The sequence below is a fragment of the Prionailurus bengalensis genome, chromosome C1, assembly GCF_016509475.1.
Source record: "Prionailurus bengalensis isolate Pbe53 chromosome C1, Fcat_Pben_1.1_paternal_pri, whole genome shotgun sequence".
Lineage (NCBI taxonomy): Eukaryota > Metazoa > Chordata > Mammalia > Carnivora > Felidae > Prionailurus > Prionailurus bengalensis.
The window spans coordinates 11,121,181-11,146,665 of NC_057345.1; the positions used below are offsets into that span (position 1 = coordinate 11,121,181).

Sequence of the window (25,485 nt, forward strand, 5' to 3'; positions counted from 1 at the left end):
GAGCCTGGAGAAGGCCCTTGAATTTAGAGATTTTGAGGTCATAGGGGACTTCAGGAGAGATATTTAAGGAAGCGCGATGAGGTCAGCCTCACAGCGGGGAGGAGCCTCACCCCAGGCCCAGGCAAACGTCGGCCCACCTCTCCTGACAGAACCTCTCGGCAGTTTCTCTCTTTCTTTTCGGTTTTTTTTTTCTCTGGGGTTTCTTGACGCAGATTCTGAGATAAAAGTCCCAGACACAGACTTCAACCAGCCTCAAACTGGTATTTGATTTTTCTTTTTATTAGACCTGCTGCCACATTTCCAGATGAATCTTTAAGGACAACAGAATGCTAGTTCATGATGGGGGTTTTGAGGTTACCGCTAGAGGTTAACTCCCATTACCTGCCCAGGAACTTGGGGGCAAAGCGGCTGAGGGGGACAGAGCCCGTGTGTGTGAGTCACGCAAGGGACAGTCTTCTTCTCCTTCAAAGGAGCTGCCGAGAGGAAGGTCCTGAGTGTGGTTGTGAGATCAGAGGCCGTGGAACCGACTCGAAGTCCCTGGGAAGTGGCCTCGAGTCTCTTTCACAAATTACAGGAAAATGTCTTACCGGAATCCCACCTCACATGTTCAAAATCCACGATGTTACTGCTTTTCTGCTTCATTTAGGTGCTATGGGAACAGCTGAGCGTTGGGATTTCTTAAACGGCTTTTCACTGCGAAATATATAGTATTTCAGCCATGTTACGGCTTAAAAACGCCGCGCAGGCTGACCTGGGACCCTGACCACTGGTTATATAACGGAAACCAGGTTCCGAGTTCCAGACGTCTTGCAGCCAAGCTGATGCTTATGACTCAACCCCGTTGAAAGTTGAGGTGCCATTTCTGCCAGTGACTGGAAACAGGGGCCTCGCCACTAATCCGTATCTTTGTGATTTGCATGAGGCCGTTTAACTGAATAGCTTATCAGCAAATAACTTCCTAAAGAAAATTCCGCGAGCACGAGCGCCTAACCACACTCTCTTCCCTCCGTCCTCTTAGAGCGTCACTTGTGAGGTTCACCCCCGCCCGCCCCTTCCAGAAATTGGTCTGTTGTGGCTCATGAATGTGGGACACTGCCCTCATCCTGAGGCCTGATTCTCTTTAAGAGATTTATTTCAGTGATAGGAAATCCACTATTAATGAGCTTCTCCTTATCAGAGAGACTGCCTGGCACAGGGAGGAGAGCTCAGACTCCAAAATAAGACGGGGGCGCCTGGGTGGCTCCGTTAGTGACGTGTCTGACCTCTTGGTTTCGGCTCAGGTCATGATCTCCCGGTTTCGTGGGTTCAAGCCCCACGTCAGGCTCTGCCTGGAGCCTGCTTGGGATTCTCCGTCTCTTCTCTCTCTGCCCCTCCCCACTTGCGCTGTCTCTGTCTCCCTCAAAATAAAGAAGCTTAAAAAAAAATTTTTTTTTTAATTAAAAAAAAGACCTGTTCACTTGCCCCTCACCGAGGGCCTCTGTGCACGCGCAGGGCCCTTTTCCTCTGCACAGGGCTCAACCCCTGACCTCACCACCCACAGACTGCATGACCCCTGGGCCTTCACCGTCTGTTCCTCGGTTTTCTCATCTATAAAATGGGACCACCGACTCCTCCACCCGGGAGAGGGTTCGCTGGATGTGAAGTGCCAGCCACGGGCCCTGGCACGTGATGCCAACCCAGAGTTTTAGCTACTATCACCATTAGCATAATGAGCAGTGTCCACGCCCCCCACCCCGCCCCGACCCCAAACGTGCAGGTGACCAAAAAGGCTGGTCATTGATTTTCAGGTTTTGGAGAGCAGCATGGCCTACGAGAAAAGGAAAGCAAGGGAAGCGATAGAGGCAGAAAAGAGAAAAGTTCAAGATCTGGAGAACCACTTGACCCAACAGAAGGAGGTATGAGAAGCAGAGAGAGGAGTGGGGCCGTCCAAACCCCTGCGGAAGGAGCCCCGAAGCCAGGCGCGAGGCCGCGATTCCGCGCCCGGACGTAGAGTCTGGCAGGAAAGTGGGCAGGCACTGGGCAGCACGCGGCCGAAGTCACACGCAACTTAACTAGCCGTGTGACCCGGGGCAGGTCACTTAGCCTCCTGTGCCTCAGTTGTCTCCTCTGTAAAATGGGAGTCGTAACAGTCCCTGCCTCTCAGGGCCAAGCGGATTGATGTATACAGAGTACCTAGAACCGTGCCTTGCGTGTAGACGCTCGGCTCCCCAGGGAAGAGAGACGCGCTCCGGGAGAGAACCCTTGGTCTGGAGTCTGGGTCAGTTCCTCCGCCAGCACCTTCCTCCTCCTCATTCAGAGGTGTTCGTGACACGGCCCCGCATGGCTCCTGGCTCTGGTCTCCCGGCTTCATAGACCTTTTGTGGAGACCCAGGCAGTGCGGAGTAAGACGGCGTGGACATGGTCACGTGGCAGTCACACAAATAAGTACCAGGGTCTGGGATGGATGAGAAGAAGCGTACCCGCAGGGAGAGAGTGACGGTGATTCGGGCAGGCCCGAGTGCCGTGCCCGGAGGGAGCCGGAGGCATCCGCCAGCCCGGGCCTGGGCCCAGCAGCCACACCTGCCTGGAGCCACCACTGAAGGCCGGCCCACAGCTGGGGGGGGGGGGTGTCACTCAGGTTAGCCCAGACACCCACACCATCCTCCGCCCCCCCCCCGCCCCGAGAAATCAACGAAGGGCTCTCAGGAGCTGGAGGCCAGGGAGAGGCGACCTGTAGTGACAGCTCCACGAGCTGGGCTCCAGGACACGGGGGGCACGGGCACTGGACACGTGCTGGCTCCCCTGGAAGTTCCAGAAACAGGGCTAATGACTCCATGGATTGCTTAATCCTGTCGCGTTCATCCGTCCACAAATATTTCCCGAGCTCCCGGCACGTGCCAGGCCCCGTGGGGCGTTGGGGACACGGCTGAGCACGAGACGGACCAGGGCCATGCCCTCCCAGAGCCTCCACACTAGGCCGGAGGGAGAGACACCACATAAGTGCACAGGGTAACCGCAGAGCCCCAAGCCTGGGGGAAGATCAAACAGGCGGGCTAGAGGTGACCGCAGGCGGGGGGGGGGGGCTCTCTGAGGGGTGACATGTGAGTGAGAGCTGGAGGGGTGACGGAGCACGAAGGGACCATCCGGGGGGAGAAAGTGCCACTGGCTACAGTGGCCCAACTGCAGAGGACGGGGACGTGGCTTCGCCAGGGGGACGGGGGCAGCGCCGTGACAAAGGGAGCAAAGCTGGGACGAGACGGAAGCCCAATGAGGGGTCGGGGAAGGGAGCCCCACGGGGGAAAGCAGCAGCGCTTGGGAGGCTACAAGTGTCGATTCTGGCCCATGTCCCCAGCCCTGCCCTACCAGGCTGTGTGACCCTGGGCAAGCACCTTGCCCTCTCTGTGCAGCCATCTGTAACGTGGCTGTAGAGACAGAACCACCGTAGAGATTTGTTGTGCGGAGTCGTTGTGTTCGTTATGAGCCGCCTACCCGGGTGAGGTCAGAGTCCAGGTGGGGTGGGGCGGGTGGTTTGTCCCACGTGGGGGGTGGGGGGAGGGACAGTCGAGCAGAGACCTCAGCAGCAGGACCCCGTCGGCCCAGGCAGGAAGTGAGGTCACACTGTTGTCAGCTGCTGTATACATGTGGGCCGGGGGTGGGGTCTCGAAGCTCGGGGGCCCTGCGGTGGCGGGGCGGTGGCCTCTGTGCCAGACTAGCCGCGAGCATACAAGCAGGTCTGTGCCTCTGGGTGGGCTGGGGTTTTAATCAGGAGGACGCGGAAGGCAGGCTCCGGAAGCCGGGTGGCGGGACGGGCAGGTCGGGACCCAGGTGCCCCAGCGTGCGCCCCCGCTCCCCGGTGGCATGATGTCTGCGCGCTGCCCGTCCTCTTCCTCCGCTGCAGTCCCCGTGTGCTCACGGGTCAAATGTGGGTGACCGGGCAGATGCCATCTGGGGGGTTGCGGATGAGATAGCGCACGGTGGCCGGCACTCACGTTGCCGGCCTTTCGAGAGGAGTCGGCATCGTCGTCATTATCTTCAACGGTGACGAGCCGGGCAGCGCGTAATCCCACGGGGCGTGTGGAAGGGGGCTGGCAGCCTCTTACGACTGGCGGGGCGGGGGCCAGACCGTCTTAAGCAGACTTGGCAGTGGGAAAATGCCAAGCTCGTGCCGGGAGGTGAGTCAGAGCCCAGGTGGGGTGGGAGGCCCGGGCAGGGCAGGGCAGGGCAGGGCAGGGCGGAGGGAGGCCACGGACACCTCAGGGCTGTCGGGAAGACGGTCTTCTCCAGGGCCACGCATCCCCGGAGCCTCGTCCCAGCCCCAGCAGTCGTCTTCCCTGTTCCGATTTCCGATCCATTTTCTTTTTGCCAAATAACGTACATTCGCTCAACAAAATGTGGAAGATACAGACCAGCGGGAAGAGGGAAATGTAAATTGCCATAATCTCAATCCCCCAAAATAACCGCTATTTACATTTCAGTACGTATCGCTTCAGGGCTTTGTGCATATATGCATAAATTCAAAATATTTTTTGGTGAACTTTGTGTTTGTACGGGAGCACAAAGGCAAGAATCCCAAGCAGCAAAGAAGAGTTTTCCAACCCCCCTGCACCGCGTACCTCCTGGGCTGGTGTAGGCGAGGCTGGGCCTCAGTCCCCTCCCCGTCACCGGACCTGGGGGCTATATGTTCTCTGTTCCAAACGGTCCTGCACATCCATTTGTGGACCCAACCTTTGAAGGCCAGAGACTGAAGCCACAGGCATCAGGCCTGCTGGGACAGGAGGCACCCCTCCCCTCCCCCAACTCAGGCTCTCCTGCCCCATCTCCCGAGAAGCCAGGTACTTCCCAACAAGGGCCCACACTGATGCCAACACGGGCCAGTGCAGTTGGTGGCCCAGCTCCAAATGCCTGGACCCGACCACTCACCAGCGCGTCACTTCCTGAACACAGCCCAGAAATCCTGAGTGATGAACAACCCTCTCCGTTATGCGGTGACTGACCAGACACGACCTCCAGGTTCTCGCCGCGGCAGGCGTGCCAAGACTCGCATCCCTCTCTCCGATGGGCCGCGAGCATCCTGTTCCTTGAGCCCTCGCTCCCAAACCCTGACTCACTGATCTCCGTGATTAGCAATCCTGGCTTCCCTCAAGGTTCCGTTGTCCCTCCTTTCTCGAGTACGCTCCCTCAAACCGGTTGTCTCTGACTTCCAGATTTCAGAGAGCAGCATCGCCTACGAGAAACACAAAGCAAAAGAGGCCATAGAAAAGGAAAAGAAAAAGGTGCAAGATCTGGAGAACCGAATAACCAAGCAAAAGGAGGTAAGAGTCTCGGAGAGGAGCAGACACGGAGGAGCCCAGCACGGTTAAGAGCAGGGATCTGGAGGCAGGAAGGCTGGGTTCAGATCTTACCTCCGCCACTTGCTGGCTGTGCAGCCTGAGGCAAGTTTCTTACCATCTCTGTGCCTGTGTTTCCCCACCTAGGAAATCCAGGTGATGCCAATAGATCAGCCTCATCGACTTGTGAGGCTTGATCGCTAACAAGCACACCCGCACATAAAAAAGCACGCAGCACTCAGTGGATGTTCTGTGTGTTAGCTGCTTTTATTATTTTTTATTGTTACTATTATTATGAGTCCGCATCTAGGAAGTGGAGGGGCAGAACCAAACCCAGGACTGTCTGACTCCAGAACCCTGCATTGTCCCCTCCTCTCCCTCCTATCCTGTGCGTGGGCTCAGCTGCCTGGGGCCAAAGAGGGGATGTCAGGAGATGGGTGCCTAAATTGCCAACCACCTCGACAGCGATGTCTCCACCGGAACTTGTCATCGTGATTATCACGACCTTCCCAGTCAAACTGCATTCACGATTATCCCTGGGAGCAGCAGACACAGTGGGAGCACAGGCTTTTGCACAGGACCCCATCTTAGGCACCTCCTAGCTATAGGACATAACTCACTCCTCCTGGGTCCCAACAGTACAAGGGACACACACACACACACACACACACACACACACACGAGTTAATATCGCAGAATTCAAGGCAAGGGATTCAACACACAACCTCACCGTAGGGGGTTAAATTTAAATGCAGGTAAATACCATTTCAAAGGATTTTGAAGACCGGATGGGACTAAAAATGCCTTGGAGTCCATTCACATCACTCTTCTGATCATTTTCTTCGAAGAAAGTTTCCCCAACATTAGCATGCATAGGATCACTTGGGGTGGTTTTCAATGCCCATTCCCTGGGCCTCACCCCCGGTAAGAGAGAGATTTGCAATCTGTGTCTATAGGGTGGACTCCCCAATCCCAAGGGGACTGGACGAGCCGCCCAAGTGATGTGCTGTGCTTGGAACAACACTACTCCAGAGCAGTGAGTGTCAGTAAACCACATCCGGATTAGCATCCGTCCCGGGCACTGCTTTTTTTTTTTTTAAGTTTGCTTGTTTATTTTGAGAGAGAGAGAGAGGGAGCGAGCATGAGCGGGGGAGGGGCAGAGAGAGGGAGGTGGAAGAGAGAGAATCCCCAGCAGGCTCCACACCGTGGGCACAAGGCCCAATGTGAGGCTCAGTCCCACGAAGCGAGACGTCATGACCTCAGCCAAAATCAAGCGTCGGATGCTTAACCAACTGAGCCACCCGGGTGCCCTGAGAAATTAACATTTTTCAAGTAGATTCGTCAGGACATCAAATGGATCAGGAAGGAGGTGGATGCTAAAAACAAAAAAAAAAATGTGGATCAGTGAAATTGATGAACCGTCACAGGATTTACTGTAGCAGTTACAGTGGAAGGGAAGACGCAGGTGGCCGTACAGCTGTCTAGATGACAATGGTCCGAATCAAAACCACAGTGAGATACCACCTCACACCTGTCGGAAGGGCTAACATTAACAACTCCGGCAACAACAGATGTTGGTGAGGACGTGGAGAGAGAGGATCTCTTTTGCCTTGTTGGTGGCAATGCAAGCTGGTGCGGCTACTCTGGAAAACAGCATGGAGGTTCCTCAAAAAACTAAAAATAGAACTGCCCTACGACCCAGCAATGGCACTACTAGGCATTGATCCACGGGATACAGGTGTGCTGTTTCAAAGGGACACATGCACCCCCATGTTTATAGCAGCACTATCAACAATGGCCAAAGTATGGAAAGAGCCCAGATGTCCATTGACAGATGAATGGATAAAGATGCGGTATATATACACAATGGAGTATTACTTGGCAATCAAAAAGAATGAAATCTTGCCATTTGCAGCTACGTGGATGGAACCTGGAGGGTATTGTGCTAAGGGAAATTAGTCAGAAAAAGACAAATATCATATGGCTTCACTCACACGAGGACTTTAAGAGACAAAACAGATGAACATAAGGGAAGGGAACAAAAATAATATAAAAACAGGGAGGGGGACAGAACATAAGAGACTCTTTTTAAAAAAAATTTTTTTTGAACGTTTATTTATTTTTGAGACAGAGAGAGACAGAGCATGAACGGGGGAGGGTTAGAGAGAGAGGGAGACACAGAATCAGAAGCAGCCTCCAGGCTCTGAGCTGTCAGCACAGAGCCTGATGCGGGGCTCGAACCCACGGACCGCGAGATCATGACCTGAGCCGAAGTCAGATGCTTAACCGACTGAGCCACCCAGGTGCCCATAAGAGACTCTTAAATATGGAGAAGAAACAGAGGGTTGCTGGAGGGGGTGTGGGAAAGGGGATGGGCTAACTGGGTAAGGGGCACTAAGGAATCTACTCCTGAAATCATTGTTGCACTATAGGCTCACTAACTTGGATATAAATTTAAAATAAAATAAAATGAAACAAAACAAAACAAAACAAAATAAAATAAAATAAATATTTCAAAGCACAGCCAAAAAAAAAGAAAGAAAATGGGCCGATTGTTCACGGATATTGGGCCATTCTTGGTACTCGACCCCGAGAGGATCTCTCCCAAGGATCATCACATAGCGTATCCAACAACATCCTCAACAACCTTAGAACGACAGTGACATCAGAGGGTTGAGGTCTCGCGACAGCCCGCAAGTTACCCTGGTGGCATCACACCAGACACGGAGAATCGGAACCCCCCTCCCCAGGAACTCGCCATTTACCAGGAAAGACCAGGGAAGTACAAGGTCAAAGAACCACCCAGACACAGAGTTGTTTATTCCCGTGCTGTTACACTCGTCTACACAGAAGAACAAGGGAACGATGGAGGTTCGCCGAAGCGGGCATAAGAGAAAGAGGAGAGAAGGGAGAAGAAACGTCAATCCAGACCCGTGCGGACGGTGGACTTTGTTCCTGTCCTCGAGGAAGCGGCCGAGCTGCCGGCAAGGAGCAGAGACGCCGGGCACTGTCCTCTGCCCTGGGGCGGCTTCGTGGCCCATCAAAGAACCCGTTGGCTTGCTGTGGATTCACCGGGACAGCCGGGGGGTCTTGCCGTGAGCTGTAGGTGACAGGCTGCTCTGTGGGGCATGCCTGCCAGTGTCCTCAGCGAGCACCTTCTTCGGCCAGGTCTGCACCTTGTCCGCCCTGGGATTTCTCAACAGTGACAGCGATGGTAAGGCCCCCAGACAGAATCGGCTGGAGTTCAGTGGCGACACGAAGGGACTGGAGCAACTCCCCGGCGAGGCTCCCACGAGTCACACGGTGAAAACAGGGCTTTTCCTGTTGTTTTTAAATCCGTTTCCTTTCCCAGTGATAAAAGGAGCAACTATTTGCTCTAAAAATTTTGAAGAAAATTTAAAACTACCCACGAGTCCACTGAGCGCACTTACCATGAGTGACATTTTGATAGGATTCCTTCCAGACCTTCCGCGTGCTGATCATTATTACAGACCTCGACACCCAGCAGTTCGTTACAAAGTGACTTACCCTGTTAACACTGTGTACGCTGATCTGAATGCTTTTTTTTTTTTAACTTAATACATTACAAAAATGTCTCTAGGTCATGGAACATTCTTCCAATACCTGCCTTGGACGGATAACCTGGGTTTGCACTCCGTTGGATGGACCCCAGTTTATTTACCTCCCCCGCCTCCCCCACCCAGCGGCTGGGCACTGGGGCTGTTTGCGTTTTCACCGGAGTAAAAACAGCGCTTGGCTGAACATCCCTGCGCATCGGTCCTTGTGCAGGTGTGAGGCGACGTCCTTAGGACAGATTCCCGAAAATGGAATCACTGGGTCACGGCGGGTAAACGTTTTCAGCCTTTTGGTGTACGTTCCCAGTGACCTTCCAAGAAGGTCATGCCAGTGCGCACTGCCACCCACAGAGCCTGACAATGCCCAGCGCCACACCTCAAGGACGTATTTTAGGTTGGGTTAAACAACGCTCGTGAAAAGGCTGCACGTGCACGGTGTGGTTGCAACTATGCCTGTGACGTTCTGGAAAAGACAGAAGTATGGAGACAGCGAAAGGACCAGGGGTCGGCGGAGGGGAGGGGTGAATGGGTGCAGCACAGAGGACTTTTAGGGCAGGTAAACTACCGCGTGTGATTACGTAATGGTGGATTCGTGTCCTCATACGTTTGGTCAGACGCGCGGAGGGTTAGGCAGGGAGTGAACCGTAGAGTAGACTATGGGCTTTGGGTGACCGTGAGGTGTCAATGCCAGTTCATCAGTTAGAACAAAGGTACCAGCTGGTGCGGGGTGTGGAGGATGGGGGCGGGGCCTCCGGCGGGGGATGAGAGCACACGTAAGAGGGCTCTGCGTTTTCCTCTTGATTTTGCTGTGAACCTAAAACTCTTTTTTTTTTTTAATATAATTTATTGTCAAACTGCCTAACATGCGGTGTGTACCGTGTGCTCTTGGTTTTGGGGGTAGATTCCCGTGATTCATCGCTTACATACAACACCCAGTGCCCACCCCAGCAAGTGCCCTCTTCAATGCCCATCACCCATATTCCCCTCTTTATTTTTTTTTTAAATTTTTAATGTTTGTTTATTTTTGAGAGAGAGGGAGACAGGGTGTGAGCGGCAGGGGCAGAGAGAGAGAGGGAGACACAGAATCCGAAGCAGGCTCCGGGCTGTCAGCACAGAGCCCGACGCAGGGCTCGAACTCACGGACTATGAGATTATGACTTGAGCTGGTCAGACCCTTAACCGACTGAGCCACCCAGGTGCCCCAGATTTTCCCCTCTTTCAAAATAAAGTCGAGTAGGAGCGCCTGGGTGGCTCAGTCAGTTGAGTGTCCAGCTCTTGATTTCAGCTCAAGTCTTGATCTCACGGTTCGTGGGTTCGAGCCCCACGTCGGGCTCTGCGCTGACAGCACGGAGCCTGCTCGGGATTCTCTCTCTCTCTCTCTCTCTCTCTCTCTCTCTCTCTCTCTCAAAATAAGTAAATAAACTTACAAAAAATAAAGTCAAGTAAATGAACAAAGTTTGTGAAGCCCCCACCACAGGACCTGTCACAAAGCTCACATTCCACGAGGTTGAGGAGGGACTCAGGGAGGAGACTGGAATTGGACAGTCCGGGGCTAGAAGAGTGGGTTCCAGGAAGAGGAACGAGGCGATTAGAGTCCACCTCGCCGGAGCCCAGAGCAAAGAGGGGAGGGCCTCCCTCCAAAGCCAGGGAGGGGGGTGCTGGAGGCAGACCCTGTGGCAAAGGGCTGAAGGAGCTCGGCCCTTTTATCCCGGAAAATAAATTTAGACAGAGACATGACATCCCTCCTCAAATATTTAAAGGGCCGCCTCGTAAAATAGAAGTAAAACTTACTCAGTGCCCTCCAGGTGGCAGAAGAAAAACACCTCCTCTCTGGAAGCCGGGGGAGGGGGGCGGCTAGGGTAAACGCTTATTCCTGAATTTCTGTTAATTTGCTGTTTGCCGTTCGTCCAGGAAATAGACTTGAAAGTGCAAAAAGAAGATGTCTTAAATAACAAGTTAAATGACGCGCTGGCCATGATAGAAGAGATTCAGAAAACCAAGATGGCTGAGAGCCTGAAAGCCGAGAGCCTCAGCATGAAATTAAACGAGACGTTAGCCGAACTGGAAACGGCCAGGACAAAAATGGTGAGCTGGTGCCTTCCAGGGACGGGAGACTCTTTCCCTCCGTGAAGGATCACGATAGCGGGAGAACGCACGATCTAGACCGGGGGCTCTCAGCCTGGGCACTGCTGCTGTTCCAGGTCGGATAACCCCTTCCTGTGTGCGGCTGTCCTGTTCATCACGGGCTGCTTAACATCGCCCCTGGTCTCTACCTGCTCGATGTCAGTGGCATCCTTCCCCCGGTTGTGGCAACCCAAAATGTCTTCAGACTTTGCCCAATGTCCTTTGGGGGGGTGGGGGGGCAAAATCACCCTCTGTTGAGAAGCAGTGGTCTAGTCTGAAAGGTAAACAGAGGCTACGATGGCCTCTCTCCAGGCGTTGTAAGATGTAACGCAGGGTCCTTACAGCATCTGGCTGAAGGACTGAGCAGCCCCAGAACTTAGTGATCAATGACTGTTCCACAGACTTGAAGATGATGTTTTAAAATTTTAGCTCGGCATTCAAGGCCCTCCATCCTCGGGGCTCAATATTTCACTCATTTGTCATTCGTACACGCAACCAACAGGTCTGTGGGCAAGGAGGTAATAGAGGCTTCATCGGGCAGAAGCGCCCCAAAAGTGAATTTGAGAGGGACTAGAGTAGGAGAGGCCAGCTCAGGCCGGGGCACACAGTGGCCATTACAGAGTCTAGGCCCATAAGGACCTGCGCACAGGAGCAGGCCAGAAGGAGTTCCGACAAGAGAAACGGCAGGACTCGATAACTGATGGACGGGACATGAGCACCAAGGAGAGGAGGGTGCTGATCGAGACAGCCTGGGCTGTCAGGGCACCCAGGGCAACGATGGCATATGGGTGACATGTTGATGGGAACATGGAGGTCGCACGGTGGCTCTTGTGGGGCAGGGTCTCTGCTGCAGAGAAGATGAAGAATTCAGACTTAGGCGCAGGTGGGGTCTCAACGTTCGACAGTGCCCCAGACTTTTGGCGGTCCAGTAGATGTGGGGGGAAAGCAAGAGAGCCAAGAAACGTGTGGTCGGAGAAGCAGGAGGGGGCGAGGAATGAGGCACTGAACACGGAGGGGCAGGGCGGCCACGGGAAGGGGTCCGATTCCCCACTTGGTGATGATTGGTAGCTTTTGCTTTTAAGAACTACGAATGCCTTGGCCTTTTCTTACAACATTGCCCATTCGTTAATTCAACCAACATGTACCGAGCAGGGATCCAGGCTGTGGGTCCGTTGGTAACTAAGGCGAGTTTCTGCTCCCCCGGACCTTCCATTCTCGCGGGAATGGGAAAGAAACGAGATCGTGCAGATCACGGAAGATGAAAGAGGATGACGGACTAGAGAGCTGTCTCGGGCTTCTCCTTTAGACAGGCAGTCAGGAAGGGCCTCTCCGAGGAGGCGCCATCGGAGCTGAGACCTGACGCGCGCCAGAAGGAGTCAGCCATGCGAGGAGCTGGGGGAGGAGGGTACCATGCAGAACGGACAGCCCAGGCAAAGGCCCCGAGGTGGGTCTGAGTCCCGTGCCTGTGGGTGCCAAGGGGGCATCTCGCTCTCGTCGTCAGTGGCGTCACGCCCGGCTCCCAGGAGCACACGGACCCCCTGTTCCCCCAGATCGTGATGGAGGAGCGGCTGCAGCACACAGTAAAGGCCCTCCGGGACGAACAGGAAGCACAGAAACACGGATTTGAAACCGAAGTGGTGGAATACAAGGAGCAAATCAGACAGCACTCCCAGACGATCGTGAGTCTGGAAGAAAGGCTGCAAACAGTGACCGCGCGCCACAGAAAGATAGAAGGAGAGATTGCAACTCTGAAGGACAATGACCCAGGTCGGTCCAAAGAAATGCCGAGCAGGCGTTAGCGTTCGGGACAGGGCCTGGTCACCCTGCGGGTCCCCATAGGCTGATGGGTAGGAGACGGCTGCCCCTCGCTCATTTACGGTCTGCAGATGCTCTTCGCTTCCCGTTACACCGCAAGGTTGGGGCCCTCGAGGCCCACGTCAGACAGAAGTCACGGCAATGCGAAGGGACGTCCTTTGTGCCGAGCCAGTGAGCCGGTGGGGACGCACAGGCTGCCGAGGGTGTCAGAGCAGCATGACAGAGGGTGTCCTTTCCGCATGAAAACATCCCGCGCGGGGGCCTTTCAAAGGCTTCTCTCTGCCCTCAGCAATTTGCGACTTTGTCTAATGGACTTTCGTCGCCAGCCAGTGTTGGTCTCTTAAAAAATAAACCCAAAAGGGGCTGACAAAAGAACTCAGAGCTGTGAGCACTTACTCACCCCAAATGACCCAGGCAACGCAATACATTGCAAAGACGCTGAGCTCTCGGGGGGAGAGTTCTGGAACTGGAGGCCTCGGACCAGGGTTTCTCCACCCCGGCTCCAGTGACATTTGGAACTGGCTAGGCCTTTGTCGCGGGGGCCGTCCCGCGCACTGTGGGCGTTGAGCAGTGTCCCTGGCCTCCACCCCCTGCACGTCAGCAGCACCCCCCACCCCAGTGGGACTACCAGAACCATCTCTGGACGTTGCCAAGTGTCCCCGGCAGGGGGAGGGGGGGCGGGGACACGCTCGCCCCTGATTGAGAACCATGGTCTTGGTTGTCAACCGAATTCCCGCCCTGACAGGTGACCCAGGGCGAACAGGGCACTGTGACAAGGGCATGAAGCAGGACTCAGTTTCCCAATCCAGTTCCAGGTCAGAGGGAGGACGGTTAAGCTGGGACCCCAAGAATGACTACTTCCTTGTGACCCCACGTTTAGCGCAGTCCCCGCCATAAAGCAGACATTCCATGAGCCCCTGGTGATTGAAAGTGAGGGGGCGAGCGTGTGACTGAGGGTGAGGAGTAAGTGGGAGGCGAGGACGGGACGAGACCTGTCTGGGAGGAGAGGAGGGATAAGGAGGAGGCGCGGCCCGGGGCTTCGGGCTCTGGCTGTCACCGGCTTAGCCGAGTGGCCACCGGCAGGTCCTGTCACTCCTGTGCCCATTTTCCCATCTGAAAATGAGTAGCCGGGAAGATTTCGTGCGCTCGCTCATACGTGGCCGGTGGGTGGGAGCCAGCCGGCGCCACAGAACCCATGTGGGGCTTTTTAGGCAGAGAGGGCGGCGGGGTGGGGAGGGCTGCTAAGCTGGAAAAGACGCAGGTGTTCGAGGACAGCGATGACCCTCGCGTGTCCCCCTGATTCAGCCCAGGAGGAGGTGATGCAGCGAGAGCCCCCGGCGGTGCCTCCGACGGAGACCAGTGTCAAAGACGAAGTGGGTGACACCTTGATGTGAGTACCTGAGGGGTGTGTGCACACGAGGCCGGAGACCCCTGCTTCTGGCCGTGTCCTCAGAGCCTGAGAAGAGGAGCAGAGTCCGGGGCCGTCCTGCTGTTACCTGAATTTCTCAGTTCCTTTCGCAAGTCAGGACGGTGGCACGGAAAGATCTGGGTGGATCTGTGCCCGGATCCCGAAATACAACCCCTTCCAGTTGTGGGGCCCTGGGCCCCCAGTCATGTCACCTTACTGTACCTTAGCTCCCTCGTCTGTGAAAGAAGGAGACACTTGTCATATCTCAGCCTCAGCCCAAATCCAGAGGGGATCCTCTGTTCTCTCGCCATGCGTGTGTTTGCATCGCATTCAGTGTTTGTTCTGAGGATTTTTAAAGAACGCGCTTATCCCTTCTGCTGGGACTGGTGTCCCGTGGACGCCACTGATGGAGGGTCACTTTGCGTTTCTACTCGGCCCCATCCGGGGCCAGGCCCTGGGGGTGCCACCGAGCCTGGGGTGAGCTGACGTGGCCCGTTCCTTGTGAATTTCAGAGGGGATCTACTGACCGCTCAGAAGGAAATCCTGTCTCAGCAGGAGGTCATCATGAGGTTACGGAAGAACCTCACGGAAGCCCACAACCGAATGTCAGACTTGAGAGGTTTGTATGATGGCCTGTGTGTCTCTTGACTTCCTGACCCGCTTCGAGAAAGAACAGGCTTAAGAGCTGGAAAGGTTGGGGGCGCCTGGGTGGCTCAGTCGGTTGAGCATCCAGCTCCTGATGTCAGCTCAGGTCATGATCTCACGGTTCATGAGTTCGAGCCCCGCGTCGGGCTCTGTGCTGACAGCTCGGAGCCTGGAGCCCGCTTCGGATTCTGTGTCTCCCTCCCTTCTGCCCCTCCCATGCTCGCTCACTCTCTCCCTCTCTCTCTCTCTCTCTCTCAAAAATAAACTAAACGTTTAAACCGCATTTTTAAATCCCAGCGACCTGCTTTCCTGGGCGGTCACAGCGTTTGTACCTCAGTCAGCAAGACACGTGCCTTATCAGGGGCCACTTGCCTCATCTTCTCCGCCTTGAGATGCAGCTTCTTTGGGGGAGGGGGAAATCTCCTTTCACCTAAGAGGATTTGTCTCTGGAGGCAAAGGCTGGGAGGGAGGGAGTCGTGGGCCCGCACAAACCCTAGCCCTCCCCAGCTCTGGGACCCAGAGCGGGGCAATCTCTCCACACCTCCCCTGCCTCTGATGCAAAATCACCTACATCACACCTGCTTCCTGGAGTTGGCCGGACGGCAGGGGCCCCTTACACTGGGGAGGGACCAAAGAGCGCGAGCAAGTCTGGCTGAACATTCCGACTTTGCTCTTCTCGCCCCACCCCCACCCCCCTTCTTTTATTTCGGTCTCTCCCGGCTTCGGCTGCTCGTAGCCCCTTCTCCTCCTCCCCAGCTCCAGCCTCCGTGAGGCCGAAAGGCACAGGCAGGCTGTCAGGAGATAAAACCAGGTTTAGGGAAGTCGACAGAGGGCGAGGAACACTCCTCTTGTCCCCACCTCAAGCCCCGTGCACCCCAAAACCTTCAGTGGCATTTGCTCCCTGCGGCTGTAACGGTTAATGCTCCCAAGGCGTTTACGGCTGACTTTTTCAAAGCGTGGTTTTCGTTCATGCTGAGGTCTGAGAACGTGTAGTAGAGAGGCCGCCGAGTCCAGCTCTAGAATCAGGAGACATTGGACCCGGTTCTGGGTCTGCTATTTGCTAGTCCCATGAGTTGTTTAGGCAAGTCACTTTACCTCTCTGAGCCTCAGTTTGTGCATCTGTGAAGTGGGGGTGTTCCTGGTAACTAACCTGTCGGGTTACCGTGAAAATCTGAGGCCATGCGAGTGTCTCAGTTTGGATTTTCCCAGAGGCTGACCCTGAGGCCAGAATGCCAGAATTCCAGAATTCCGAGGCAGGTGGTGTATTTGAGAGGCGATCCCAGGGGGAGGCAGTGGTGGAGGTGCCAGAGAAGCGGGACAGGGACGGGAATAACAGCTGTGCTGTCAGTCAAGGGCCGAGAGGGCAGCTGGGGTTGGACCCTGCAGGGGAAGGACGCCGGGGAGCAGGGTACAAATCAGCCGCCAGGCTGCCCGCCTGAGGGGGAGGAAGTCAGTCTCACCGGCCTCGGCTGGAGGCTGAGGCTTTCGTACCTGGCTGACACCGGAGAGCAGACTCCGGAGTCCTTAGCACGAACGCCCTTAGGCAAACAGGTGCAGAGGCAGGCAGCTGGAAGCCAGCCTGGGACCTCAAAATGCCAGAAGCACAGAGGCGGGGCCCCTGACAGCTTCTGGAACCTGGGGCTGTACTTTGCTGTAGTTTGCTAAGGTGCAAGCAGACCCTGGCCATTCCTAACGCCCCCGCCCACCACACACACACACACACACACACACACACACACACACACATCCGGGAGAATTCCTGGAGGGTAGGCCCGCCTCGTGGTTCTTGTAGGCCTGGAAGAGCTGCTGTGGCCCTGGCGGAGACCTGAGGCAGGAGACCCCCTCCCCAGCTTTCCTGTTTCTCCCAGGGGAGCTTAATGAAAAGCAGAAGATGGAACTGGAGCGGAACGTGGCCCTGGTCCAGCAACAAAGCAACGAACTAAAAGCGCTCAAGGAAAAGATGGCGCAGCTGACTGGCCTGGTGGAAAAGAAGGACAGGGAGCTGGAGGTCCTCAAGGAGGCACTCAGGTGTGTGGGAAGGTCCTCATGGGGTGGGGAGCCCAGATACCCAAGTGCCCAGGGAGCCTCTCACAGAGAGGGTACACAGTAAATCCTGGAGAGATGGATGGATGGATGGATGGATGGATGAGTGGATGGGTAGTTGGTTGGGTGGGTGGGTGGATGGATGGATGGGTGGATGGGTAGGTGGATGGGTGGGTGGGTAGATGGATGAAGGATTGGATGAATGGATGGATGGATGGATGGATGGATGGATGGGTAGGTGGATGGATAGACGGATGGACAGGCAGATGGATGGATGGGTGGGTAGATGGATGGATGGATGGATGGATGGATGGATGGATGAATGGATGGGTAGTTGGTTGGGTGGGTGGATGGATGGATGGATGGGTGGATGGATGGATGGATGGGTAGGTGGATGGATAGACGGATGGACAGGCAGATGGATGGATGGGGGGGTGGATGGATGGATGGATGGATGGATGGATGGATGGGTAGGTGGATGGGTAGTTGGGTGGGTGGGTGGGTGGATGGATGGATGAAGGATGGATGGATGAAGGATGGATGGATGGGTGGGTAGTTGGGTGGGTGGGTGGATGGATGGGTGACATGTATTTCATGCTTCGCAACCTTATCATGTAAAGAAAGGTTTTGCTTAGTTCTGTGCTCATCAAACATCCCTGCCCCATATTCCAGTGATAGGTCTCTGCTTAAATGCCACTTCCTCCAGGAAGCCCTCTGTCACTCACCCCCACCAAACATAGCCAAGGGCTCCTCCTCTCCCTGGGGTCCCTCATCCCCTGAACTCCATCCAGCCTAGCACTATTCACATAGCAATGCTACTATTGACTGTTTAATTGTCCGCCTTCCCCACAAGGTCCCTGATACAGATCTTGCCTGCTGTTGACTCCCCAGCATTCGCTTAGTACCCAGCACATAGGGAACTTAATGAATATCGATTGAACAAATGTATAAACTGGGGTACCAGAGGTTAGCTTAAAATAAATGTGAAATTTCATTGTCGTCCCATGGGTTAGTCCATGTGAGTTGGCATTTTCATCCGTAAAAATACGTGTGAGTTTGCATTTTCATCCGTAACGTATCCTTATTTTGACCTGAGAGTAATGTTTTCTCCAAGAAAGGTTGAGTAAAATCCACATCTCGTGAAAAACCCTGTAGCTCTATATGTCTCATGGCTCATAGCCAAGGCAGGTTCACCCAGTGGCTGAAAGAACAGGTTCCGGACCCAGGCTGCCCGGCTTCAAAGCCAGCCTCCTTCACTTACAAGTTTCACGATCGTCGGCAAATTGCTGTGTGTCTGTTTCCTTGTCTGTAAAATGGGACAAGGAGAGTCTCCGGCTCGTGGGACTCTACGTGAAACAGAAGGGTTAACACCTAAAAGTGTTCGAAACGGCAGACAGGGAGTACATGTCCCCAGTGAATGCCACAGCAGGTGTCCCACGGACCTAGTATGGGAAACAAGGGTGGACAGGTGCCTACTGTCCTGACCACGACTTTTGAAGTCCCCTGAAACTAAAATCTCTAGAAACCTGCTGGCAGGAGACTTGAAGGCCTGGGGGTTTCGGTTACCTGTAAACACAGAGTTCCTTTTCCCGTTCTGCCAGTGGCTACAAAGGTCACTCGTGGCTTCCGGAACCTCATGCTGCCAGCCGTCCTGCTGTCCAGTGACTCATCTTCTCTGCCCTAGGGCCTCTCAAGAGAAACACCGAGTCCAGCTGCACAAGGAAAAGGAACAGAAGCCCAAGAACATGACCCAGATGTGTGACATCTCAGTACAGATGGAACCCGTCCACACTGACATTTTCTCGAGCAGTCAGGAGGTGAGTGCCGTCCGGTCGCGGGCGGCCAGCGGGACGTGCTACACGGGAGCCCAGTGGTGGCTGTCTTCGCTTCTGATAATATTTTCATTCCGAGTTCCAAATGTAGGCACTTGCTTCTGTGAAACGTTCAAAGTGAAAAGCGGCCGTCCGGCCCTCCAACCCCCCCCCCCAACCCCCCAGTCACTGGAGGTCACCGCTGCCAGTCGCATGCTATTTGTCACGTTGTGTCCTCAGCCCTTTGCCTCACAGAGACTGCCCTACCCTCCAGACAGGCGTGGTCGTGCGGTGCTCGAAGGCCAGGCTCACATCCAGGCTGCCCGGGTTTCATCCCTGAGTGGGACTCCTTCACTCGGAAATGCTGACCCCAGGGAGGTTACATGTGCCGTCCCCCTTGTCTGGGAAGCAGGAGTTAGGACAGCCACCACCCCACGGGGTCATAAAGAAACAAATTTGATTTATGCACATAAGCACACACAACCTATACATACATGTCTATATAATCTGGTTGCAGAATGATGGTATTAAGCCATACGTATATATTCATTCTGCAACTTGTTTTTTTCCCCACCGAACACAATATAAAGGCCACCTTCTCTAGTAAGTATTTAAAAACCTGCTTCGTTCTTTTAAACGAGGGCATAGAATTCCACGGTGTCCCTCTTATCCAGCCCTGTCCCCTGTTGGTGGACATTTATACGTTATTTCTACTTCCACACGTTGCTGTAGTTGATGTCCTTGTGGGTATGTATGCAGAACAGATTCCCGGATGTGAAAGTGCTGGGTCCGGAGCGCGTCCTGAACCATGCTGGGTAGGAGCCAAACTGCCCTCCCAGAGAGCCACACCACTGACGCTCCAGGCCTGTCTCTCGGTGACTTCTCTGGGGGTGCCTGCCTGGGAGCCCCGGCTGCACAGCCCCCCGCCGGCCCGGGAGGGCGCGTGTCTTTGAGTGAGAGCAGCCCATGCCACGCGGCCCCCGCAGGTGGCACTCACGTTCTGCCCCCGTGGCGGGAGCCGTGGTGCCTCCCCCAGTCCGTGGAAGGCTGGCCGCGGGCTGCAGTGGTTCCTCGAGGCCTCGGGTTTCCTGGAGTCCGGGGGCACCTCCTTTTCCCCTTTGCTTTAGGAAACCAGAGAACAGGGCGCTCCGGCAATGGGCTTTGGATTTTCACTCGGAAACGGGGCCAAATGTGTCAGCTTGCCTCCCTGCTTCCTCAAAGATGCCATCCCCCTGCCAAACAGCAGTGAGCCAGGACCGCACGCAGCTCGAACGAAAGGGCTCGCGGCCCAGCCAGCTGTCCTTGTCACCGTCGCTGTCCAGCGCACTTTAACAGAAGTTAAAAGCCCTCGAGGCAGCCTCGGTGGGGCGGGGAGCAGGTCTCACTCCCGTCTCGACCCATTGGAATCCCAGGCTCTTAGTGCTGGACACAGCCCATATTCGTTCTCTTTTCCGGCACCTACTGAACGTCTGCTGTGTGCCAGGCCCAGCGCTGGGCACAGAGGAAGGCGCCCAGGGTTCCCGTTCGCACCAGACCCCCTCAGGCTCTGCACGAGTTTGCCAGAATGGGTTGCTGACCTGATGCCGAAATTAGTAATTTCTCTTATGTGGGGGGATTCACGGAAGAGGATGGGCGGGGCGGGGGCGGGGAGGCTGCAAGATAAAAGGGAAAAAGTATTTGTTCCTCCTCAGAATGGCTTTCCAAACTCGGGCTACTTCCTGCTTTCTAAGCCAGAGTGGGTCAGAGGGCGAGAGAGTTGTATGAGAAAGAATCTTCATCTTCTCTAAATAAACAAATTCCCAGAAGAGCCATGAGTAAGGGTCACATCGGGCTCAGATATACTCTTCAGACAGAATAAAGGCTGTCACCCAGCCTCGCTGCTGTGGCTGCCCCAACCCCCAGGTCAGTAGCCCCTGCTCTCCTCTCTGCACCCCTGCACGTGTGCACACACATATCTCACACACACACACACACACACACACACACACACGACATTTCAGGTGTTTACTCCTGGGCCGACATACACCCTCAAATACAGCAAGGCTAGTATAGAACCAACCTAGGAAGAGTGGACCAGCCGTGCAGTCTATAAGGAGGCTGAAGACAGTGTCCAGGTCAAGTGAGGTCCTACTAAGTGCAGACAGGTGGAGCACCCCCTTCTTTTTTGCTGGTGAGCCTGGTCCCAGCCAGAAAGCCAGGACAGGCTCCTTCCTACTCCTGTTTCTGACCTTGGTCCGTTCAGTCTCCGTAACTATTGCGCATCTACTAAGCTGGGGCACGGGGCTGGACTCTGGGAACACCACTGGAGACGGGACTTTGTTCGCACGGAGCCCGTGTGACACACGGGGGCTTCAGGGGGGTCCCGGAACCTCCAGAAACTGTATGCAAATGTTGTGTATATGTGACTTCCTCTGAGAGATGGACCCTTGGATTCTTCCGAATCTGAAAGGTGGATACGACCCTTAAAAGATAGAGAAGACCAAGGGGCGCCTGGGTGGCTCAGTCGCTTGAGTGTCTGACTTCGGCTCAGGTCATGATCTCAACAGTTCGTGAGTTCGAGCCCCGTGTCGGGCTCTGTGCTGACAGCTCAGAGCCCGGAGCCTGATTTGGACTCTGTGTCTCCCCCTCTCTCTTCCCCTCCCCTGCTTATGCTTTCTGTCTTTCTCTTGCTCTCTCTCTCAAAAATGAATAAAAGTTTTAAAAAAATTTTTTTAAAGATAGAGAAGACCTCTCCTTGTCTATGCCCTTCATCAGCCCTACCCTAGCTCTGTGCCTGGTGGCTACCATATTGGGTGGTGCAAATATGGAACATTCCCCTCGTCGCAAGAGACCTCTGTTGGACAGTAGAGGCTCCGGAAGTCTCAGGGAAAGGTTTTCCTCTCTCTACACCAACCATGAGCCTGTCAAACTTCCCCCCATCCTTGTTACCAGTCAAGAAGAAAATATCATGTGTTCTCATCCCAAAAATGCCCCTCCTGCAGCAGAATTTGATGGGATTATTCTGAAACAAGATCCAAAATGACAACAAATAGAAACCCGGGCTTAGCAGAATATTAGAATAAAATATAAAATGTGGGGAGGGAACATAGAGGGGGGTTTTATTTATAGATATGCTAAGTAGGTAAGAAAGTTGAAAATCTTCCTAGATGTGACTTTATATTTGAAATGAAAATTTTAAATCCCTTCTGTGCCAAAGCCCCTTATAGTAGCTTCCAAGGTACTGAGTGACAGGGTCCCTGCTAGCCATGAATTGTACGTGTTTCTTGGGATATAAGGGAGAAATTCTGACCCCTAATAACGCTGCTATCTGAACCATTCTGGCCGCAGGAATCCTTCAGTGATCTAGGGGCCAAGTGCAAAGGGTCCCGACATGAGGAAGTCATTCAGCGTCAGAAAAAAGCCTTGTCTGAACTGCGTGCACGAATTAAGGAGCTGGAGAAGGCGTCCTCAGCAAGTAAGTTCCCTCCCTGCTGGTCTCCCTCTCCCAGCTCACAGTCCTGAGCCCCAGACTCCAGGGATCACTCTGGGTGCCGACAATCGGCCAGGACCACTGTCTCCTATCCCCATCACTTCATAACCGAAAGGACGTAGCGATACAAGGAAAGATGGCAGGCATGGTCTCAGAGTCAAGGGCAAGGCTTGGTATTTAAATAGATAGGATTTCGTGGAAAAGTCACTACATTGTTCTCCTTTTTCTCATTTCGCCGTGGCCCGGCGGGGACTTGGCCATAGACTAACACTGCAAGGATCGGCCTTGGGGAACCTCCTAGAACACCCTGTTTAGAGGGGATAGCATTCTCAAGACACTGCTGGGGGAAGCGCTGAGCTAGGACCCAGAGGCCAGGGTTCAAGTTCCGTCCCTGCTCCTGTAGCTGAAAGTTCACCCTCTGTGCCTTGGCACTGACACCTGCGAGGCCGCAGCCTCCTCCTAGCTGTGTGACCTTGGACAAGCCACCTACCTGTCTAGGCCTGTTTCTCACCTGCCAAGGGAGGGGGCTGGAGATCAGCACCGGCCTACGGTAAGGGTCCCATAAAGAGCAGCTGTGATCATTACGTGCAATAACTTCTTCCCGACCCTTTCTTTTGACTCTCACTTACTTGTTTTATAGATCCTAAGGACCACCCGAATGAATCATTTCTAGACTTAAAGGCTGTCAGAATGGAAACAAACGTCCAGAAGACATCGGACGCAAAATCTGACGTGCCAGCTTTCTCAAGAATAGAGATCAGAGCGGTAACTAAAGAAAGTTTGTCCCCGCGGTGACTGAGACGTGGAGTGCGTGGGCCTGAGGGCAGACACCAGCCGTGCGCTCTGGCACAGCCGTGAGCGTCAGAGGTTCAGGGCCGGCCCTCCCCGGCGGGCCAACATCTGTGCCGACCCCTCGGTGGCTTTGCCATAGCGGTGACCCCGTGTCTGGACAGAGAGGTTGCTTTCCGTTTGTGGCCAGCGTGGCACACCCTTGCACTGACACTGGGCCAGGGTAATCGCTGGCGGGCCCTCCTTTTCACGTTATGTGTTCTGTTCCGCAGAAAATAGCTCAACAGGCTAATTCTTAACATTACGCCGTGAGTTTGCCTCAAGTGTGCTTTTCGTGGCGAACTGAAGAACACGAACGTGTAAGGGTAGCAGGAGGGCTGATTAAGAGGCACAGGTTCTAGAATCAGAGGGGCCCGTGTCAGAATCCCAGCCCTGCAAGCCGTGTGGCCTTGGGCGGGCTCAGCCTTTCTGGGACTCCCTTCCCCAGCTGGGAAATGACGAAGATTTAGAGGTGGCGGTGGTAAGTGCTTGGCCCCGCCACCTAGCTCAGAGCGAACACTTAATAAACTGTAGCTGTGAATGACGGTTCGAGGTATTTAAATAGCGTCACTCAAGAAAACCCCCCTTCCTTAAGGGAAATGGTTTTATTTGCTAGGATTTTCAGAAGTGATTCGATTGTTATGGTGAGGGTGCCCTGTACCCTAAATGGGTGTCTGGTGGGTGTCTGACACGTGATGGTGGACAGCTCAGGTCGGTGTCAATCACGGGATCCCCTGGGCTCAGCTTGCTGCCACAGCAGGATCTAAATTTTTTTGTTTTTAACGTTTATCATTTTTGAGAGAGAGACAGAGACAGGGACAGGGACAGAGAGCAAGCAGGGGAGGGGCAGAGAGAGAGAGAGACACACACACACAGAATCGGAAGCAGGCTCCAGGTCCTGAGCTGCCAGCACAGAGCCCGATGCGGGGCTCGAACTCACAGACGGCGAGATCATGACCTGAGCCGAAGTCTGCCGCTCAACCGGCTGAGCCACCCAGGCGCCCCGCCACAGCTGGATCTAAACCACGCACAGGCTTTTTCGAAGAAGTAACAGGGTGCCTGGTGGTTTAGTTGGCTGAGCATCTGACTCTTGACCTTGGCTCAGGTCTTGATCTCAGGGCCGTGAATAAAAGCCCCACATTGGGCTCCGTGCTGGGCATGAAGTCTACTTAGAAAGAAAGAAAGAAAGAAAGAAAGAAAGGAGGGAGGGAGGGAGGGAGGGAGGGAGGGAGGGAGGAAGGAAGGAAGGAAGGAAAAAGAAAAGACAGAGGAGGGGAGGGGAGAAAGAACAAAATCATCCTATCTGTACCAAGATTCCCCTGCGCAATTTTTCTAGACACTCGCTAGGAATGTGAGTCTTCAAAAATGTGTTGGCTTTCTGGATAAACCCCCACTGTCTGAGGTTGGAAGCGGAGGGACAGTCTCCAGAAAAAGGCAGACTCAGCTAAGAACATATCCTAACCTGCTTCCAAGATTTACTTTCGCCTTAGCCCTGACCCTCTCCAACCACCAACACCACAGAGCAGGAACCGCCCCCCCCCCCACACGCACCCTCTCAGAAGACCCCAATCCCCCAAGCTTGGCAATAATAAAAATTAAAAGAAGGAGCTGGAGGAAGGCTGGCTGACATCTGTGAAGTGCCTCCTGGGTGCTGGGCACTGAGCTAAACTCTCATTTGTCAATCACCCCTCCCAGCGGCCTTGTGTTGGAGTTACTATCGTGCCCATTTCACAGACAGGAAAAGTCAAGACTTCGGGCGGTCAGGTACGTCACCCAAGGTCGCAGCATAATGACTGACGGAGCCAGGCCTGTGTCTGTGGCAGCCCGTCCCTAGCCCTCTGCTAGTCTGCAGACAAGGACAAGGGGACTGCGTGACTGAACCTTGTAGACCAGACTCTGCCTTAGGTGACCCTCCATCGGGGAAGAAGGGAACCGGAAGAGGGGTGCCGGGCACGCTCAGTGACGCTTCACACTCTCTTGCAGCAGGTGTGCCCCGTTGACTGTCATCAAGTCCCCTCTTTTACGCTCCTCGCTATAGACGTGGAGACAAAGAGTCCATGCTTTTCTACCCCGGTCACTTTCTGAGCTTTCCGTGTTTGTAGCTGGACTTCCTTTTAATCTCAGGCGTTTACGGTATCGTGCCAGCAAATGCTGCGGGCCAAGAGATGCTCACGGCGAGCACTTAACCCAGTCTGCTTTGGGGGGAGATTTATGACAGTTGTTTGTGGCCCGTCAGGCTCCCCGATCTGGCCGGTGGCTTTTCCGCGCAGTCCGTAGGGACTTTCAGCAGCCAGCTGGCTGATAGGGTCTTAGGGCACAGCTGCAAACACCCTTCAGCACTGTTTCTAAACAGCGTGGGCCTAAAGTGATGGCCGCCCACCAGGTTCCAGCACTGGGGGAGGGTTTGGCCAAATCGGGCGAGGGTATCGTCTCTGCTGCCTGAAAAGGAGACTCCTTTAAT

General features: G+C 54.5%; 1 protein-coding gene across 9 annotated transcripts in view; it reads left to right on the top strand.

The window, feature by feature from the left end:
* The window catches only part of FHAD1 (forkhead associated phosphopeptide binding domain 1), a 121,700-nt gene that overhangs the window by 83,216 nt on the left and 12,999 nt on the right, over positions 1-25,485 (top strand). For 5 of the 9 annotated variants that reach the window (XM_043573816.1, XM_043573818.1, XM_043573813.1 and 2 more), the window contains 10 exons: positions 1,788-1,895; positions 5,184-5,291; positions 10,793-10,966; positions 12,556-12,772; positions 14,126-14,210; positions 14,741-14,847; positions 16,742-16,901; positions 18,601-18,733; positions 22,055-22,181; positions 22,837-22,961. In XM_043573816.1, the coding sequence (XP_043429751.1) occupies positions 1,788-1,895; positions 5,184-5,291; positions 10,793-10,966; positions 12,556-12,772; positions 14,126-14,210; positions 14,741-14,847; positions 16,742-16,901; positions 18,601-18,733; positions 22,055-22,181; positions 22,837-22,961 (1,344 nt within the window). The remainder of the gene's footprint in view (positions 1-1,787; positions 1,896-5,183; positions 5,292-10,792; positions 10,967-12,555; positions 12,773-14,125; positions 14,211-14,740; positions 14,848-16,741; positions 16,902-18,600; positions 18,734-22,054; positions 22,182-22,836; positions 22,962-25,485) is intronic. The other 4 variants (XM_043573819.1, XM_043573820.1, XM_043573814.1 and 1 more) reach the window with 1 other exon arrangement.